The sequence below is a fragment of the Otolemur garnettii genome, unplaced genomic scaffold, assembly GCF_000181295.1.
Source record: "Otolemur garnettii isolate 467f Iridium unplaced genomic scaffold, OtoGar3 scaffold00053, whole genome shotgun sequence".
NCBI classification, from domain to species: domain Eukaryota; kingdom Metazoa; phylum Chordata; class Mammalia; order Primates; family Galagidae; genus Otolemur; species Otolemur garnettii.
The window spans coordinates 7,477,728-7,497,353 of NW_003852448.1; the positions used below are offsets into that span (position 1 = coordinate 7,477,728).

The 19,626-nt window shown below is 54.2% G+C and overlaps 1 protein-coding gene across 1 annotated transcript in view; it reads left to right on the forward strand.

Moving 5' to 3' along the window:
- The window catches only part of WDR86 (WD repeat domain 86), a 22,268-nt gene that overhangs the window by 2,274 nt on the left and 368 nt on the right, over window positions 1-19,626 (forward strand). The window contains exons 2-6 of the mRNA XM_012806472.1: window positions 6,009-6,150; window positions 9,490-9,910; window positions 16,005-16,140; window positions 19,346-19,449; window positions 19,542-19,620. Coding sequence (XP_012661926.1) covers window positions 6,009-6,150; window positions 9,490-9,910; window positions 16,005-16,140; window positions 19,346-19,449; window positions 19,542-19,620 — 882 coding nt within the window. The remainder of the gene's footprint in view (window positions 1-6,008; window positions 6,151-9,489; window positions 9,911-16,004; window positions 16,141-19,345; window positions 19,450-19,541; window positions 19,621-19,626) is intronic.

The following is a 19,626-nucleotide window of genomic DNA, read 5'->3' on the forward strand; positions in this document are numbered from 1 at the left end:
GGGTCCGGGCTGGGGATTCGAACCCGCCACCTTAGGTGTACGTGGCTGGCGCCTTAGCTGGTTGAGCTATAGGTGCCGAGCCTGTAGGACTTTTTTGAAATGAAATGTCAATAAAATGTCTTAACTGTACATTTATGTACATCATTATTGTGTGATGAACCCTCATGACTCTGAGCTACAACTGACACCCGTTTATAGGTGAGAGTGGGAAATTTATAACATGTAGAGAGTTCTCAGCATTTTCTGGGTGCTACCCTGCATGGGCTGGATTCTGTCATTAACATCCTCTTAGGTACCATGCAGTCACAGGACTTGTCCAACTGAGGTCACATGGCTGGTCGATGGTAGTAAGGGCTTCTAACTGCTATGAGTCTGTTGCTTTTGCTGGGGTCCCTTCTGTAGGGGAGATTGTGCCCTGGCCCCACTGCTGAACGTGGCAGCACTGGTCCCTTGAGGTCTCCCAATCCAGAGCTCTTTGCCCTCCTGTTGAGTGCTAGCTTCTTGCATACGCAGCCCTGGGCCCACAGACGCCTCTGAATAGAAGTCTGTGGTTGACCAGTGGCTGAATTGGTGACTCATACAGGGATTTTCCTCTGAAGATGAGCTTCTTGCTCTGTTCACATTAGCAGAAACAATCAGGGGACCAGTCTTGGGCAGAGCGGTGGGATGGAAGGGAAGCTCAAGGTGGTTCCCTTGGTGGCACGCTGCTGTTCTTGGGGGCCCTGGGGGAGTGACCGTGACTGGAGGGTAGGGACTCCCTCTCTGTGAACACATCACTTTTTAAATGTGGAATTGGCTTTCAAATACAGTGGTTGAGTTCACAGTGGAAAAGAAGGCATAGCTGCCCATTGTTCTGTAAAAGGAAGAATTCCTTGGGTGTTCTTATCCCAGCCCCTCTTCCTTTTATCCAGTGATGTCTTATTGGGGGCACTTTATTGGGCCAATAGGAAGAGTGACATTTTCCAAAGTGGTGGCTCCTGTCCTGTTCTGTTCCTATAAGCTAGCCTAGAAGTTATAGCCAACTGTGGCTATTCCACAAGCTTCCTCATCTTCTAATGTGACTGGAGGGGGTTAATTCTGTGGAAACTGCACTTTCCCATTTCCTGGTGCCTGTGCCATGGGGGAGGGGGGGCTAGGGGAGTGCCTGTAGCAAGGGAGGTGCCTACCGGCCAGAATGACCCCTACTTGCCAGCAGTGGGCAGGGCAGGCAGGCCACTTGTCACTTAACTTCATTTGCCTCAATTTTTTCATCTGTAAATTAGGCATGATAACAGTGGGTAACCTACCCTCATAATCATAAATTTGGCATGATAACAGTGTCACCTAGCCTCATGAGGTCATGATGGTGATTAAATCGGTTAACAAGCACATCATATCAGTTGTTTTATCATTCACACCTACATCATGCCAGCTTTGAGTCACTAACGGGATCTCATGGGCATCACACATGACAAGATTCTAAGCACTTCCTCTTTTGCTTCTCATAATCCTTTGTTCCTCCCATTTTGTGGATTAGGAAACTGAGGCTCAGGAGGCTGGTGCACCTACTCACATTCACACCAGCAGAGCCACCTACCCACATTCACACTGGCAGAGCAGGACCTGTGTGGAGCCAGTGAGCCTCCCTCCTGGGCCATTCTCCCTATCACCTGCCTGTCAGGCTGTCTATGCCAGGCGCCTGTGCTGGCATCAGAGACGTGAGAGTTTCAAATCCTGCCCCTGTGAACTTGCAGATTTAGGGGCTGTGTGCAGTTGAATTTCTGACAAGCAAGAAATCTCTGTGAGCAGGCAAACTTGGGGTTCCCCACTTGGCAATGGGGACTGGGACTTGGAAAGGAAGGCAAAAGAGCCACAGGGAGGGTGGTGGCTAGTGGGAGGAGACTGGGCTGGAAGGAGCAGGTCCCGTCGCACACCAGTGACGGGAGCTGCAGGCAGCCTTGAGGGTAGCTCCACGTAGGAGGGCCAGTCCCACTGGAGAAGTCCCGGAAGCCAGGGCTGCATGGTCTTAGTTCAGAGTGGGGGGTTGCCGTCTCCAGTGGCTGTGTCAGTGTCTGTTGAAAAGGGCCACACCTTCAGTGCTATAGGCCCAGATGTCACCAGCCTCAGGGTTGCTCAGAGAATGTGTCACTAGGCAGCGCCTTTGGTCAGGGTCAGGTAAGAAGAGTCCAGTAAAGGGACACCCTGCAGAATGTGGGCAGAGCATAAGGGCATCACAGTGCCTATTGTTGGTACCAGCAAGCTGTCATCTCTCCCAGACACTGGTAATGCCATCACTGCATGGGGAATTACCTGTGGAAGGGGCTTCCTCCTAGGTCTGTGACCCTAGTTGAAGGGCCATAGCCAGACCAAGGAGCCCTACAGATTGGGGCTGGAGAATAGTGTCCTGACCTAGATTCTGCAGGGCTCCCAGTTGTCTGAATCCATTAAGAAGTGGGAGAACCAGGAACCACAACTCCCCCCCATCCCCCGGCTTTGAGTCCATGTAGACAGCTGGGTCGCAGGGTGGGGAGAGCAGTGTGGGAAACAAGAGGGGAACTGGGTGGGGGAGCAGATGAAGTCTCAGCTGCAAATGTGGCTCTGGCAGCCCTTTCCACAAGCAAAGTAAACGAAGCAAGTGTTACCATCCCTGCCACCCTGCCGCTGTTAGGCTGGCCCAGTCAGTGCCCTGCTGGCCAAAGCTGAGCACTTTAGGAGGGAAAGGGTCAGGGTCTTCATGCTGAGTCTAAGGCACCAGGGCCCACTGCAGCCCCCTGCCCCCCACCCTTTGAGACAGAGGGGGTAGGGGGAGCAGTTTGACTTTAAACTTCCAGAAAGTCCACAGGGTGTGTGGCTGCTACCTTGGCGGGAAACCCTGGAGCCTCAGTGTGTTCTTTTAACATAATAACTGCATCTTATCTGTATTCCTCATCCCTTCGAAAATATTTATTTTGAGTTTGACATTTTTGCTTATTCTGCACAATTCCAACAGCAGAAGGCCGAACACTGCAGGTCCCTGGAGGTGCAATGGGCCGTCCCTCTTCCCTCCGGGGTCAGGATGGGGGAATTGGCTCTGTGGGTGGCAGGCGTGGTTCCATCCCTGGCCCTGGGGTGGCCCTTGCAAGCCTTGGGTCAGTGGAGGCCTGTCTAGTGTTCTGTGGGATAGAAGTGATGGGGGTTGGTGGCGCTGGTGAGGGACTTGCTCCAAAATGTCCCCTGGGCCCTCTGCTGGCAGGGCTTTGACCTGTGACTCACTTGGGTGTGTTTTCAGATGTGGGGTGAGTGCGTGGAGACACAGAGGAGGGGGCCTGTCGGCAGCAGAGCCTCTGACCACCACAGAGGCCTCAGCAGGCTCAGTGCCAGGCCCTGCAGAGGGCAGAGGGTGTAGGGTCACCTGGCTCGGGCTCAGACATGAGTTTTTCTAAATTGAAAAACTTAATTTCCTTTCATTATAGCCTCTTCTTCTCAAGTCTTTGTTTCTGTGAATCTCTCTTTTTGTTGAATCTCTATCTGTACATATCTTTCTTGTTCTACACACATCATGAAGTGGTCCTACACCTCAGGGCTTCAGTGTCCCCAGCCCCACTGAGCAGAAGTGCCGCAGCTATCTAGCTACAATTGGCTTTTAAATGCTTTTCTTGGCTTAATTTCTAACTCTGCCCTGCACTTTGCCTTCCTGCATTGTTGTGGGCTTGGGGAAGGAGGGTCTGAGTCAGCCTCTCTTGGCCTCAGCTGGTGTCAGTCCCATAGGGTGACACCCAAACAGGCCAGCAGGTGCCCAGCATGTGAGTGCCCACAACATATCTTCCATCCTTGGTGTCCCCAGCTGTCATGAGGAGTCAGGGAGGGAGATGTCCGCCTTGGTCTGTGCTGCACTCTCCTGGAGGCAGTGAGGAGGGTGGGAGAGTTCTGGTCCCAGAGAGAGTTTGTTGATAATCTTAAAGTCTGCGTAAACTCTTTGCGGTTGGCAGAAACCTAGCCTATGCTTTGACAAACACATTTTGCCCTCAATGTTCACGCTGACGTATATTTTAAGGGAAATATAATCTGCAGCTTCTTCAAGTGTTTACTTAATTTGAACATTGTTTTCTTAGAGGCCTGGTATATGCTCTCCAAGAAGACTGAAAATTTTTTTTAACGCTGTTTCTTAGAACCCAGGAAGTTGAGTTCTTCCAAGAGTAACTAAGCTAAGCTTAAACTTAAGACAAAAAAAAAAAAAAAAAAAAAAGTGAATTGGCTTGAAACTACCCAGGAGATCCTAAATCCCCGTCTGCCTGATCCCAGACATCTAAATGAAATTTTAAAATTCTATCAAAATGCTTAATGTATCAAGTACCTCCCCCAAATGTGTGGATGTTTAAATTAATCAGTTCTCCCATCTTTAAAATGGCTTTGTTCTCACATTCTTTTGATTTTGTTGATTTTCTGGTCCCCAAATCCCTCTCAGATCTGGTTGGCCTTTGGCATGGCCAGGTTCTGTATCCATGGGTTCTACCCACTGTAGATGGAAGATACTCAGGGAGAAAAAATTCCACAAAGTTCCAAACAGCAAAATTTGAATTTGCTGCTCACTGAGCACTATGGCAGATCCCCCAGGTTGAAGTGATGTGTGTATCCGGGGTGATAAGCAATCCAGACATGACTTAAGAGTATTCAGAAGGACGTGTGCAGGGTATGTGAAAACTCTATGCCACAGAGACTTCAGCATCTGTGGATCTGGTGTCTTCTGTGGGTCCTGGACCCAGTCCCCCATGGCTGCTGAGGACAACTGTATACACAGCTTCACTTTGCTAAGGAAGTTGCGTCTGAGTGGAAACATTCTTACCTGCAGATGACCCTGAGGGCTTTTCCAAGGCTGTTAAGTCACAGCTGGGACATGAACATTGGTCTCGAAGGTGGGAAATAAGTCAGGGCCTTAGCAGCCAGGGGGTCACTTGGGTGCCAGCTACCCAGACTTTCAGGCCTCAGCCCTGGCACATTTGGCCTTGTCAGCCATTTCCATCAAGCATCTGGTTTCTAGCTTAGGGGCCCCGAGAGAGTGACAGTGACAGCTGCCCTGCACAAGTGTGTGCCATTTGCTCTCCCAACTGCTCCTCTTCCCCACAGGCCCCAGTTAGACCCCTCCGAGCTCCTCAGCACCCACCTGCTGTCCACCGGGGGTGCTAAGCCCTGGTGCCACTCAGCCAAGTGTCTGTGCTGCTGGGCTGGGAGCTCCCTTTGAAGGCAGGACTGTGTCTTACTCATCTCTCTGTCAGTGCCCCAGGGCTGCTGTGCCTTGAAACAAATGAAGTTACCCCTGCACAGTTCTAGAGGCCAGAAGCCCTCAGTTATGTCCCTGGGCCACAGCTAAGGTGTCAGCAGGGCTACGCTCCCTTGGAAACTGGAGGGAACAGTCAGTTCCTGGCCTCTTCCTTGGCAATGGCCACACCAGTCCCTGCCTCCACCTTCAAATCTCCCCGTCTCTTCTCTCACAAAGACATTCGTGATTGCATTTGAGGCCCAGCTGGGTAATTAAGGATAATCTTGCCCAATCAAGAGCCGCAGCTTAGTCACATCTGCTAGGGAGGTAACATTGACCTGACATCTTTGGGGGCTGTTATTCCACCTATCACAGTATCTTTCCCCAGACCTAAGAAAAAGCCAGCATCCCCTGGGTGGCTGCCACTGCCTCTCAGTCTGCGTGTCACCTGGTGACGTAGGGCATGAGGCAAGGAGGGACTTGGCACCCTTGGCCCCTCTGCTCCCTGCTTCGGTGATGTTGGGTGTGTTGAACCCACCAGCTGAACAGGTGGAAGGAGACTAAAAGGTGATGGTGAAGGAGGAGCAGGAGGGAGAGGGTGGGAGGTGGGGCAGAGGGCTCGGGGCTTGCTCCTGACCCCCCACACCTCCCGAGAATCTCCCTGACGGAAGTCCTTTAACGAGGACTGGTCATCAGGCTCATCTCCCTCCCTCTGCCTTCTCCCCTTTCCAAGAGTTCAGTGCTGGTGTCTCTGCTGTGCTCACACACTGCCCCCCCCCCCCGCACCCCACAGGGCACGAAAGCTATGTGACCTTCTGCCAGCTGGAGGACGAAGCTGCCTTCACATGCAGTGCGGACTGTACCATCAGGAGATGGGACGTGCTGACCGGGCAGTGTCTGCAGGTGTACCGAGGACACACGTCCATTGTGAACAGGTCGGCCTAGGTCCCTGGGAGACAGAGATGTGGGGCTCCTGCCCTGGAAGACCTTAGGTTCTTGGGGAGGTCAAAACATGGACACTTGAGGAGGTGTCCTAGCACACAGCCAAGGAAGACGGCAGAGTGCCCACTGCCCAGATACAGGTGGGATGGGGGTTGGGTGGGGCACGGGCTGGGACACCCAGCTGGGTCTGGGGGCTTCCCACTGGAGGCACAATTGCCCCTGCCAGGGGCAGGCAGAGGCACTGGTGCCCATAGCTCCTTCTGGTGGGACATATCCCAGAGGAACCTGCTGGATGGACACCAGGCTGTAGACCCAGGTGCTTGGAGGGGATGGGAGGGGTTGTTCCAAAGAAGGAGTAGAGGATGTTTTTAAACCTCTTTTTTCTGTGGGGCTGTTGGAAATACCCCACCCCCTTCTTTCCAAGAAGGTTCTAACTTTTCTTTTCCTTATTGAATTTGAGTCTAAGCTGAGCAATGGAAACTTCTTTGCTGATCAGATTAGTTTGACAGTTTTTTGGGGGGTGGGGAGGAGACAGAGTCTCACTCTGTTGCCCTTGGTAGAGTGCTGTGGCATCATAGCTCATAGCAACCTCAAACTCACTGGGCTTAAGCCATTCTCTTGCATCAGCCTCTTGAATAGCTGGGACTACAGGCAGCCGCCACAATGCCTGGCTATTTTTAGAGACAGGCTGGCTTGGGCTGGTCTCTAATCAATGAGCTGAGGCAATCCACCCGCCTCCATCTCCCAAATGCTAGGATTATAGGTGTGAGCCACTGCGCCTGGCCCAGTTTGACAGTTTTATATAACTTGTGCTGGTCACCTCAGACTCCTGAGGAAATGTCTGCTGCAGGGGGCATCGGGGCCCCCTTGTAGGTTCATTCACAGGAGGGCGCTGCCTGGGAGGCTGATCCCAGAAAGGGAAGGGCCATGTGGCACTTGGAGAGCAGAGAGGAAAAGATATGCCCCTCTGGAAGGGACGCTGCCATGCAAGCTTTGATGGGACTGACCGGCTTCATGGGCTGATGGGTGGAAAAGGTGGGCTGGACTCCTCATCCCAACGCCCTGGAGGAGCAGGTGCTGCAGCCGGGACAGTTAACCAACAGGCCAAGAAACATACTCATGTCTCTAGGGAGAAAAACACAAAAACCTACAGATTCAGTGAGTGGAATCTGGAGGTACCAAGCAGAGAGCCAGGTCTTTGTCCCCCACGGCCACAGGAGTACCTGCCTGCAGGCTGACAAGGTGGTAGAGAAGGGGCTAGGGAAGGCCACAAGGCTCAGGGCTCCACTGGCCTCGTCCTGCCAGCCGCTTTACCCTTCCTCCACTTCTCTCACACGCCTGCAGAGAGATACACATACACACAAACACAGTCACACATGTGCACATGCCACATACACACACACTCAATCTGTATACATATTCATTATTTTCTACTGGTGGCTGTTCTAGGCCCATAGATCTGGGCAGACATTTGCATGACTAAGTAACTATGATCACAAATGTGTGGGACCCCAGGAGGCTGTGAAACTCACTTCTCCCAGTGCTTTCAGAGCTGGGCCGGGTGTGCTGTCGCTCCAGGGTCTGGCCTTCCTGCCTTTTCATGCCAGGCCACACTCAGGCAGGACCCTCCCTCCTCCAGGCCCCATGGCCTCCCCATCCTGCACCATTCCCAGCAAGAGTTACTTTCCTTTAAAAATACTTATCTCGTGGAAATTTGGGTGTCAGAGAAGAAGCTGGTCAGAAGAGAGAGTTGGTATTTTAGTGACATCTGTGTCATCAGGTGACTTGCAGGAAATGAGGATGACTGTCTGAGGACCCTGCAGAGGTGAGAGGCAGCAGGCTTGTCCCTTGTCCACACTGGGCTCTGGCAAGGTCTCCTAAGAGGGAGCCACCAGGCCGGCCATGGTCCTGATCCCCCCACTGGCACTGATGCCTGGGCCTCAGCCATCTGTGGCCTCCCCTCCTGAGGGCACAGAGCTTCTTGATGAGAGTGTGTGAACATGGCTCGGTGCATGTAGCTCAGCAGCTAGGGCACCAGCCGCATACACCAGAGCTGATGGGTTTGAACCCAGCCTGCGACTGGCAAACAATGATAACTACAACTAAAAAATAGCCAGGTGTGGTGGCAGGCACCTGTAGTCCCAGCTACTTGGGAGGCTGAGGCAAGAGAATCACTTAAGCCCAAGAGTTTGAGGTTGCTGTGAGCTGTGATGCCACGGCACCGTACATGGGGGTGGGACTCTGTCTCAAAAAATAAAAGAATGTGTGAACAGGCCCTGGGTTGTGTTTCCCTGGGGAGAAGTTCTTAGCTTTCATAAAATGAGTGTAAGAGTTGTGAATATTGGCTTGGTGCCTGTGGCTCAAGCGGCTGGGGCGCCAGCCACATACACCTAAGGTGGCGGGTTCGAATCCCCAGCCCGGGCCCGCCAAACAACAATGATGGCTGCAACCAAAAAATGGCCAAGTGTTGTGGCGGGCGCCTGTAGTCCCAGCTACTTGGGAGGCTAAGGCAGGAGACTCGCTTGAGCCCAGGAGTTGGAGGTTGCTGTGAGCGTGATGCCATGGCACTCTACCCAGGGGGATAGCTTGAGGCTCCGTCTCAAAAAAAAAAAAGAGTTGTGAATATTCACTGTGAAGAAGCCTTGGTCCCCCAGGGTTGGCAAATTCCACTGAATGGACAGACCCTCTTTGCTCCCCTAGCCTGAATTCTTGGGGGTCCTTGGGCGCAGTTGTGTGCCTGAACCCCATTAGGGCTAAAACCCTGATGGTGACTGGAGCTAGAGTGTCACCCACAAATGTCAGCCCATGAGGGGTTCGTTGTGAGATTTGACAGCAAGCAACCTCCCCACACCTGCTGTGACTTCATCCCCAACTGTGCCCCCAGAAGTCACCGTGGGCACCTCTGGGCATTCCTCATGCCTCTACCTCTTAGGGCTCTCTTTGAATCTGCCCTGTTCCCTTTGCCCTGGACTTTCCCTTTTTAGCCTGAAAGCCCTGAGCACTCCCACCCAGGCTCCCCACTGCTGACCCCTCCTTCCATGCTGTTCATGGAGCAGTAGCTGTGGTAGAGTGTGGGAAGGATTGACTGTCTGAGCTGGTCCCTCTGTAGGTACAGGCCGGATGAAGAGGGTAAGTATGGGGGGCTGGGGTAACTTCCTGGATCCGGAGGTCATTTCAGTTGGACTTTAGAAGGTGAGAGTGGTGACCAGAAGAAGAAAGGACAAGCTATTCCAACTATGGTAGGGAGTTCCAGCTCCCTACTCATAGGGAGGCCACATGGGGTCTGGAAGCCCCTGTGTTCTGACCCCTGACGCTTCCCCTCTTGCATCCAGGATCCTGGTTGCCAACAACCAGCTCTTCAGCAGCTCCTATGACCGGACTGCTCGTGTCTGGAGCGTGGAGAAGGAGCAGATGTCCCGGGAGTTCCGAGGCCACCGTAACTGCGTGCTAACTCTAGCCTACTCTGCGCCCTGGGAACTCCCTGGTGCTCCCTGCTCAGAGGACGCTGTGGCTGGGGGCCTCCTGGTGACAGGCAGCACAGATGGCACGGCCAAGGTGTGGCAGGTGGCCAGTGGCTGCTGCCACCAGACGCTGCGGGGCCATACAGGTGCAGTGCTGTGCCTTGTGTTGGACACACCCAGCCACACAGCCTTCACGGGCAGCACTGATGCCACCGTCCGCACCTGGGACATCCTGAGTGGGGAGCAGCTTCGGGTGTTCCGGGAGCACCAGGGCTCCGTCATCTGTCTGGAGGTGAGAGTGCCCTGGCTGCCACCCAGCTTCCAGGGGAGTCCCAGGTCATCCTCTGAGCTGCCACCCTGCCCAGTGTATTAGTTAGGTCTGCTGTGTAACAAAGCACCACAGAGTGGGGCCCTGAACAACAGACACTGATGGTCTCCTAGTCCTACCGGCTGGAAGCACAAGATCAGGATGTCTGGCAGGATCGGTCCCTCCTGAGGCCTCTCTCCTGGGCTTGAGGATGGCCATCTTCTCCCTGTGTCCTCACATTGTCGTCCCTCTGTGTGTATCTGTGTCCTAATTGCTTTTTATAAGGACATGACTCAGATTGGATTAGGCCTTCCCAAGTGATCTTATTGTAACTTTAATGCCCCTTTAAGACCCTATGTCAACTAAAGTCAGATTCATAAGTATGGAGAGTGGGGCTAACACAGTTCAGCCCCCCACACCCGGCTTCTGGCTCTGCAGGGCAGGGCCAGACCCTCCTGAGGAGCCCAGGGCAGGTGTTGGCTGTTCTCCTGTGTTGGTCTTTGCACTGCTGAGGACTGGCAGCTTCCTGGACTCTGTCTTCAGGCCTAGGGTCTGGAAAGTGTCCCCACCTTGGGATTTATTCAGCATGTGGCTCTGTAGTAGAATGGCCCTGTGGGAGGTGGGGCTGCTGCCCTGGCACCACCACCTTACTTTCCTCAGGTGTATGGTGAGGATTACACACCCACAACCCCCTCTCCAGAATGCCTAAATCTAAAAACGTTCCAAAACATAAAACGTTTTTTTCTTAAGTGTGGCACCAAAACTCCTTTGCACTGAGCAGGTAGGAGACTGTTTGTAGTTTGATTTTCTCGCCTCACAGGAACTCTCATACCTGTACTGTGGACACATGAATGTGTTTGTAAAATCTAAAACATCCTGAAACACACCAGCCCCAGGGTTTTGGATTAGGGATTGTGCTTACGAAATTGCCCCCATCAGAGGTTTGTGAGGATTTGGTGACTTGGTGGAAGATGGATGGGCCTTCACGAGCATTGCGGTCTTTGCTGCAGTTGTTATTAAGGATCTAGTGGGTGTGCCTGGCTGGGGTCCCTGCCAGGCATGTTAGGATCTGAGTGTCCCTGGCTTGGACCCAGGCCAGCTCCCACATTGCAGCTCAAAGGGTGGGACACATTGCTTGGCAGCCTGATGTTCTGGGCAGTGAGGCCACAGGCAAAGCAAAGGGGCGGGCTCTGGGCAACAGGGGCTGAGTGTGGGGCCGTCTCGAGCGGGTACCCTGGCACTGGTTTTCCTGTGCTGCGTCCACTGGAGGCCCTGTGTGGGATTCTGGGGCTAAAGGCAGCTCTGGGGCTCCAGGACCAGTAGGGTAGGGAAGGGCTTTTTTTGTCTTGCCGGGTGACCTCTGGCCCCTTTGTGAGCCCAGGAGCACCAGAGCCTGGTGGTGCTGAGTGGGCTACACATATCCCATTGTTCCATCTCAAGTCCTGCTGGGGGACTCAGGGACTGGCAAGGCGGGAGCTGGGTAGGCCTGGTCTCTAATCCCAGCATCATTGGTCACACTCCCAGAGAGGCAGATGTCCCTTCTGCCCTCTGAAGGTCTCCAGTTGGGCCTGAAATCTGAGTCCATGTGAAGCAGATTAACAAGAGAAAAGCATTTACATTTTTCCACCCATAGGGGCCATCACAGGAGAACCAGCACCAGTGTAGGTGGACAAAGAGTAAATTGTGGATGTGTGACAAGACAAAGGAGCCCGGCTGGGGCAGTCAGCTAGAGAAGGGACTCCTGGGTCAGGGTCAGTTTAATGGGCCTGTCTGTGCAGTCGTCCCTCACCCTCAGCAGCTCCCTGTCTCTGCTGAGAACGTCTCTGCTTCTTTCCTCCTGGGACAGGGAATTTGTCTCCTGCTTCAGGAAAAGAAGGTCAGAGAACACTTCCTGGTCTGTTGTTTTCCATGTGCCTTGAACTCATGATAGTGTGTGCCAAGAGGCAGGTTTCAGGGGATACATGCCCCGGGCCTCAGTGTCCTCATCTGTAAGGTGCTGGTGCTGACAGCCCTCCCCATCTCCCAAAGTCCCTGCAAAGGGCATAGGCAGTGCTGGGGATTTCAAGGGCCTCCTTCTTTCCATGGAGTCCTGCGGGGGGCAGGGTGCTCCATGGGCAGCAGGGATAGGGAGACCCTTATAAAGAGACATAGGGAGATCCCTATGTCTCTGCTCTGTGCTGGCCTAGTGACGGGGGTGGGGGGGCGGCAGTGGCACACATCCTGGGGGGAGCCCATAACCCCCTCACATCGCTGAGTCAGAAAGGAACCACCACAGGAGACAGGGAGCAGGTCCTATGGGGAGGTGGAAGCAGATGCGTGAAGGGAAGGAAGGTGCCTTCCCTCATGATGGTTGGGTCTGCCCCAGGTGTTAAACCATTAGAGAAATGCTGGGCTGGGCTGGGTGCCGGTCAAGGTGTCTGACGAGGCTGGGTGCCCTTGCAGGGTTACTGTGTGGGTGTCAGTGCTGCGCATCCAGCAGAGCGGGGCCTGAGGGTCCTGGCACAGCTGAGAAGGCTAAAGGAGAGGTCGGAGGAGGACGTGCACCGACCTCATGTGTGGATGTGGACACACACGCATGGGTACACCCCACACCTCTGCCTGTGTGTGCACACATCACGTGCTCATAGCTATGTGCATGCATGCACACATGTTGACCCTCTGAAGAGGAAGTACCCAGGAGGGCAGGGGCTCTGCTGTGTGCCCATGTGTTTTTCTTCCCTTTGAAATCAACCACAGAGCAAATTTAATGGGAAGAGCAGGGGGTTGGAGAGGAGAGGGAGGTGCTGGTGGGAACAGGACAGGGTGTCGGGGGCAGGGCAGAGACTGAGGAATGAGGCTCTGGGGAAAGGCGAGGCTGCCATGAGGAGCGAGCCCCGCACCCCCAGTTCTGGGAGGTGAGGTCACCCTTGTGGAGGCCTTTCGATTTGGCGAGGTGGGAAGAGGCACAAACAGGAGGGCAAGGAAGGATGCAGCAGACGCCTGGTGGCTGCCTAGGGAGGTATCTGGGTGGACAGTGGCATCGGAGCCTTACCTCTGGTGGTGGTCAGAGAGCAGAAGTCTGTCTCCTGCACTAGATCTGGGGTGAGGCCAGGGTGGACATATGTATCCACCGGACATAGTGGAGCTGTGGGTGGCTGGGAGAGGCAAGGGCAAGGCCAACCCCTAGGGTGGGCAGTATGTGCTCTCAGGTGGGGTTCTTTTGTGTGTGGGTGCTCAGTGCGGGGTGCTTCTGGGTAGCGTTCTCAGTCTAAGATGATCTTATGTGAGGATGCTCCCAGGAGGGTGCCCCCTGCCGTAAACCCTAAGTTCCAGGATGGAGTCTAGTCAGGGAGAGAGGCTCCTGTTCCCTGACAGGGGCTGGGTGCTGGTCAGGGTGTCTGAGGAGCCTGGAGTGGGGAAGCCCATGAGGACAGGATCTTGCTGGCCAGCTTGGTGGGCACCTGGTCAGAAGAGGGAGAGGAGGCCCAGGCCTGGCCGTGGAGCCGCAGGCTGCAGCATGTGGCTGAACCCTGGGTCAGAGTTAGGGCAGCTGGGAGGTCCATTCTGAAGGAACACATTGGTTCACATGTCATCTTGGGCTCAGGACTGGCAGGGAGCTGTCGCTGGCACTGTGCCCTAAACTGGGTGTCTGACGGGTTCAGCAGCACAAAGGCTGTGCAGGCTTCTGCGTAAAGAGCAGCTGGCACCACATTCAGCACACGGCAGGGTATTTGGTTCATTGGTTGTTCAGTTAATTAGTTAACTGTTAAGTGACACCTATTTCACTCAATCGCTGGATCAATTAGGGAAGCCTCTATCACACAGACTGGTTGGGGGTAGGGAGTGTCAGCCTCATGGCAGGGTGGCAGGGCCCAAGGAGGAGGAGTTTCCCTGCACTTTGGATTCTAGATTCTAGGTAGAATCTAGGGTTTCTTTATTTTGTTTCCTGGCATTTCTCTAATTTAGCACCTTCATTTTAACCCCTTGGGAAATGTGATTGTGTCTGGCCTTGCCCTCTTCTAAGGTCCCCTTTCTCCCTACCACATGGGGATGGTGCCTCTTCCCACCTCTGCTGATCCACCTCTGGAGAATGCTGTGGACCCAGGACCGGAGGTTGGAGAAGCAGGATCAGCAGCTAGTCACTGAGGGCTTGGGACCACATGACCCCCCAAAGGATGACTTGCCACCAATCCGAAAATTGGAGTTTTGCTATCTTACAAGCTGGATTTGAGCAGAGTGATGGGAAATTTCTCACACTGTCCTCATCATCACAGAGGGACAGGAAGCCCCGGGGAGTGAGGGCAGTAGGCCGGCCCTACTGGTGGATCTGGGAAGCAGGACTTCTGGGGCCAGGGGTCCCCACTCCCTTCTGCCCCTGCCCCCCACAGGGTAGAGGCATCTGTTCCCTTTCTTCTGCCCTCTTGTTGGCGATCACCACCAGAGTCAGGTTGTCTAGAAGTGCAACTTGCTGATTTTTGTTACCAAGTCAGCTGGGATATCCAAAGGATCAACTGTGACTTTTCTGAAGTCCATTTAAACAATACTTTTTTTGAGACAGAGTCTCACTTCCCTAGCCCCTAACACCCACCGTTCTACCCCCATCTCTGTGAATTTGAGCCTCTAGGCCTAGGAGTGGAACCAACCAGTAATTGTCTTTTTGTGTCTGGCTTATTTCACCAAGCACATTGGCCTCAGGGTTCTTCACAGTATAGCTCACACAGGATTTCTTTCCTTTATGGCTAATTAATATTCCATCAGCTGTAGAGAGTATATTTCGCTTACCAATCACTGGAGGATGGATGGGCTGCTTCCATCTGCCAGCTGTTATGGGTGGTCTGCCAGCATCCAGCACAACCTGCCTCAGTCCTCACAGGGAGGGACCTGGGAGGGTAACTGCTGAGTCACTCCGTAATCCTTTGTGCAGCTTTTAAAGGAATGTCAGAACTAAAGGACCCTTAAGCTGGGTGTAGAGGAAAGGTCCTCTCGACCCCACATTCAGGATACTGCTGGGACCCAGAGCACTGAGCCTTTGTGATTGGGAGTCCCTGTGTGCTACCTATGCCCAGGATAGAAAGAAAAGATGAGCTGGGCTAGTTGGAGCCCTGTTGGTTGGGATTTGATAGAGACATAATAAGGGGGAATTGAGTTGGCCATGGGAACTGAAGTGGAAAGTGGCCCCGAGTTTGGCTGTGATGGGCAGGTTAGGAGGGAGGAGTTCAGGATGCCGGTAGCCAGTAGGGACTGACCCTGGGCTGTTGCCTGCTGTCTGTAAGAGAAAAGCCCTGTGTGCCTCATCTCCCAAATCCTGGGTCCTGGGCCCCCAGCAGTGGTCCTCTGGTGGCCTCTTGGAGATTACAGACTGCTGCTGTCTCCTGTGCCACTGCACCAGGTCACTGCACTGAGGAGCCTGCCCGTCCCTGGCTTTGCTGACCAGAAGTGCTGGCTGGGAATACTCTTGACAGGGTAGTATTTAGTCTGGGGCTGGTACTCATGTTCATCTTGGCGAGGGCCCCCGTCCTTACCTCCTATGAAATGGAGAAGCTTCAGTGGCTGGGGAGAGCCTGTGTGCAGAGCCCCTGGTGGCCAGCTGCAGCCCAGCAGAAGCCCGCCTCCCACTCTCCCCAGACATTCTCTCTCCGGTCTGTTCTTCTGCAAGCAGAAGCCTGTGCAGAAGCTTATTTCCTGGACCCCTTTTCACAACCAGTCAGTAGAAGTGAATGATGGAGGTTGTTCACGCTGTATCTGCAACCCTTTTGTGCACTGGAGGAAGGGGCTGTCAATGTCCTCCACGGGCGCAGCAGCAGAGGGGCAGAGAGCCAGAGTCTCGGCCAGGACAAAGTGAGGACTGGTGGCCGGTCTGCTGGGCAGCCCACTTGCCCCCTGACCTCGAGGAAAGGAGGTGTTGCCTGTTTGGGGGTGCTGATGAGTGATTGGGTGGGCCCTGGGGCAGGGTCACTCTGGCTCATCCCCAATTTAACCCCTGATACCGGCATGTGCACTTGCACCTGTTACAGAGATAGGTCTGGGGACTTCCGAGCCACCCGTGCTGCAGGCCTGCAGTGCCCTGAGGTGGGCCAACCCTCCTTGTCCCTCCTCCCAGCTCGTGAACCGGCTCATTTACTCGGGCAGTGCGGACAGGACTGTCAAGTGCTGGCTGGCAGATACAGGGGAGCACGTGTGCACATTCGCGGCCCACAGACACAGTGTGAGCACCCTCAAGTACCATGCGGGCACCTGTAAGTGACCTGTCCCAGCACTGCCCTCTCTGCTCTGGCCTGCTCACCTTGCCACCACCACTCCCACCCATATCCTGGCTCTAACTCTCCACCTCCTTACTGTCCACTGCTTTTCCCCCAACGAGCCTCTGCTGCCATTTGGGATTTGCAGCTGCTGTTCCCAATGGCGGCAGCTGTTCCTTCTCCATGAACCTTCTCCTCTAGCGCTTTTCCAAAGAAGGTCCAAGTAAGGGTTTGCCCCTTCCCCCCCAAAAAAATACTTACTCTGGCTCGGCGCCTGTGGCTCAAGTGGCTAAGATGCCAGCCGCATACACCTGAGCTGGCAGGTTCAAATCTAGCCTGGGCCCGCCAAACAACAATGATGGCTGCAACCAAAAAAAAAAAAAAAAAAAAAGCCAGGCATTGTGGCAGGTGCCTGTGGTCCCAGCTACTTGGGAGGCGGAGGTAGGAGATCGCTTGAGCCCAGGAGTTGGAGCTTTCTGTGAGCTGTGATGCCACTGCACTCTACCCAGAGTGACAGCTTGAGGCTCTGTCTAAAAAAAGTACTCTAAAAGAACATGACAAGACCTGAGTGTTTGGAGGCTATAGGGTCAAAAGCACATATCAAAGATTCATTCTGATATTCCAGGTGAGACAGTAACACCCACTTAATCCAGCCAGACTTGAGGACTTGGCTTCAGTTGGCCCTTGGTTTGACTACAGATGAGAAATATCCATGTAACAGTGGTTTAAATGAGTAGTGGTTTATTTTTCTCTCAGGTAGAAGGATGTCAGAGGCTGGCAGTCTAAGCAGGAATAGGTGGCTCTACAAGGTCATGAGGAGCCCAGATTCCTTCTGTGATTTTGCTTCATCATCCCCAGCACATATCTTCTACCTTTAAAAGAGCCTCATGGTTCAAGACAGCTGCTGGAACTCCAGCCATCTTTTCATGTTTTAAGCCGGCAGGAAGAAAAGGAGGAAAGGACAAAAGAATGCATCGTCTGGTTGATTTGGCCCCTTTAAGGTCTTTCCTGGAAGCCTCACTCCACGGCTTCTGCATACCTCTCTGACCACTCTGTCTGCAAGAGAGACTGAATCATCAAGTCTTTTACCTGAGGACATTGCCACCAAGACTGAGTCAGAGTTATTTTGGAAAGAAAAAGTGACTTGTTGGGCAGGCAACAGGCTGATCTCAAATTGTAACACACCTGGGCCTTGCCAGCTCCGTGTGGCTTGCTCAACTCATTTACACACCAGACAGCCAGAAAACAGATGTAGGGGGAACAACTCCCAACCTCACCATACTCCTCAGGATTGTGGCTCTCAGGTTTCTTTTTCCAGAACTTTCCCCAACTTCATGCTGTGCCATTGCCCCTCCCTTCCCCCTCTATTTGAGCTCCCAGGTAGCTGGGCCTCAGGGTGTGTCCCTACCCCTGGGAGGGAGGAGACAGGATGACAAGATTCACAGCTATGGTAGATGGAGATAGAATATGGAGTTCTGAAAACAGAGCCTGGCGTGCCCTCGAGGTTTAGCATCTGACACAGGGCGGTTAGTTTTCTTCCTTCCTTCCTGCAAGCAACCTTGCAAGTGTGATTAGGATGCTGTCCATATGGGACCTCTAATTGAACATGAACAGTCCACTCTCAGGCTCCTGATGGCAGCTGCCTAGAGCGCCTCTCCTGGCAGCAGCTGGCACTGCACCTGCAGCTGAACAGAGTCTCCTTGGTCTTTGCCAACTAGGGCCATGTCCACCTCTGAGTTTTCCAGGGAAAGGCAACAAAAGAGCTTGAGAGATTCAGAAATGACACTTCCCTTTCAGGGCTACAGTCACCCTGCAGTTTTAACAGAAAGGCTAGGAATAGGCAAGGAAGGAGGGAAGTGGAGTAAGGAATAAATACTGGAGGCCAGGGAGGTACAGCCGGAGGGAGGTTGGGGGCTCACGCTGCATGCGCCTTTGAGCCCTGGGTTGCTTCTGCAAGGGGCGGTTCAATGCTCCCAGTGGTGCTGGGGCTCTCTTACTGATGGCTAGTGGGAGTTGATGGGTAAGTAGCCCCATCACTGTCTTCCAGATGGGCTGCACCTTCTCCCCAGGGCCCCCAGCAGGTTTGTGTCCAGCTGCCCACATTGGTTACCTGTTCATTAACAGTAGTTACCCCGACCCCCACCCCATGGCTTCCTTCCTCCCCATCCTCTCCCTGTTCCCTTGCCCTCCAGGTGCTTCCTGGACTGCCCACCTCAGGTGAGCATTCTCAGGTTAGTTCCCTGACCAGCAGCAGTAGCTCACCTCTAACCGGTTAGAAATGCAAATTCTCAGGGCAGTACCTGTGGCTCAGTGGGTAGGGCACTGGCCCCATATACCAAGGGTGGTGGGTTCAAACCCAGCACCAGCAAGAAAACTGCAAGAAAAAAATAGCTGGGTGTTGTGGTGGGGGCCTGTAGTCCCAGCTACTTGGGAGGCTGAGGCAAGAGAATCGCCTAAGCCCAGGAGTTGGAGGTGGCTGTGAGCTGTGTGATGCCAGGGCACTCTACCAAGGGCAATAAAGTGAGACTCTGTCTCTATAAAAAAAGAAAAAGAAATGCAGATTCACAGGGCTCACCTGGTAAACTAGAGACTCTGGGTCATGGCCCAGCAATCTGTGTCCCAGTGAACCCTCCAGGTGCCTGCTGAGAGCAAAAGCTGGCAAACTCTTAGGAAAAGCCCCAAGAGAGGCAGAGCCTGGAGGGGGCCGACAGGGTGTCCTGACAGGGTGTCCTGTTAGGGGTTCACGGGGTGGGCCTGGGTTTTGTTTCCAGAGCCAAGTCTATCTCAGGAGGAGGCCTGCTCAGGCGGTGGGGGGAGGGGAAGGCCCTCCAAGACAAACCGGTTACCCCACGCAGAGAAGCAGCTCATCAAAGAGGGCATGAGAGTGGGTTCCTGGGCCTGAAAGGTATCCAGGAGGGACAGCTGAAGGTGGAAGGCATGGCTGCCTGAATGGCTATCTGCAGACTTCGGTATTCTGACCCCGCAGGATGTGGCAAGGTAACGAAGGTGACCCTGGTTCTTTTCAGGGCACTACTTGTCTACTTCCCATTGAGTCTTAGGCCTCTCCGGTGAGACGAGGGGACGAGGAAACCAAGAGTCCTGGGGGTGCCCGGGGTCGCGCCGCTCTTGCGGCCTTCCCTGTCCCCCGGGAGAAAGCAGGGGCGGGCTGGGAACTTGCAGCAAACCCCCTGTGTATCCGCAGTGTTCACGGGCAGCGGGGACGCCTGCGCCCGCGCCTTCGACGCGCAGTCAGGACAGCTGCAGAGGGTGTTCCGGGGCCACGCCTTCGTCATCAATTGCCTGCAGGTAGGCGCCGGCCAGGCCACCGCCCCGTCGCCCCCAGTAGACGTGCGGGCGGGGCGGGGCGGGGCGCAGGCTGAGCGGCCGCCCCCCTGCAGGTGCATGGCCAGGTGCTCTACACGGCCTCGCATGACGGCGCGCTGCGCCTCTGGGACGTGCGCGGGCTTCCGACCCCGCGCCCCG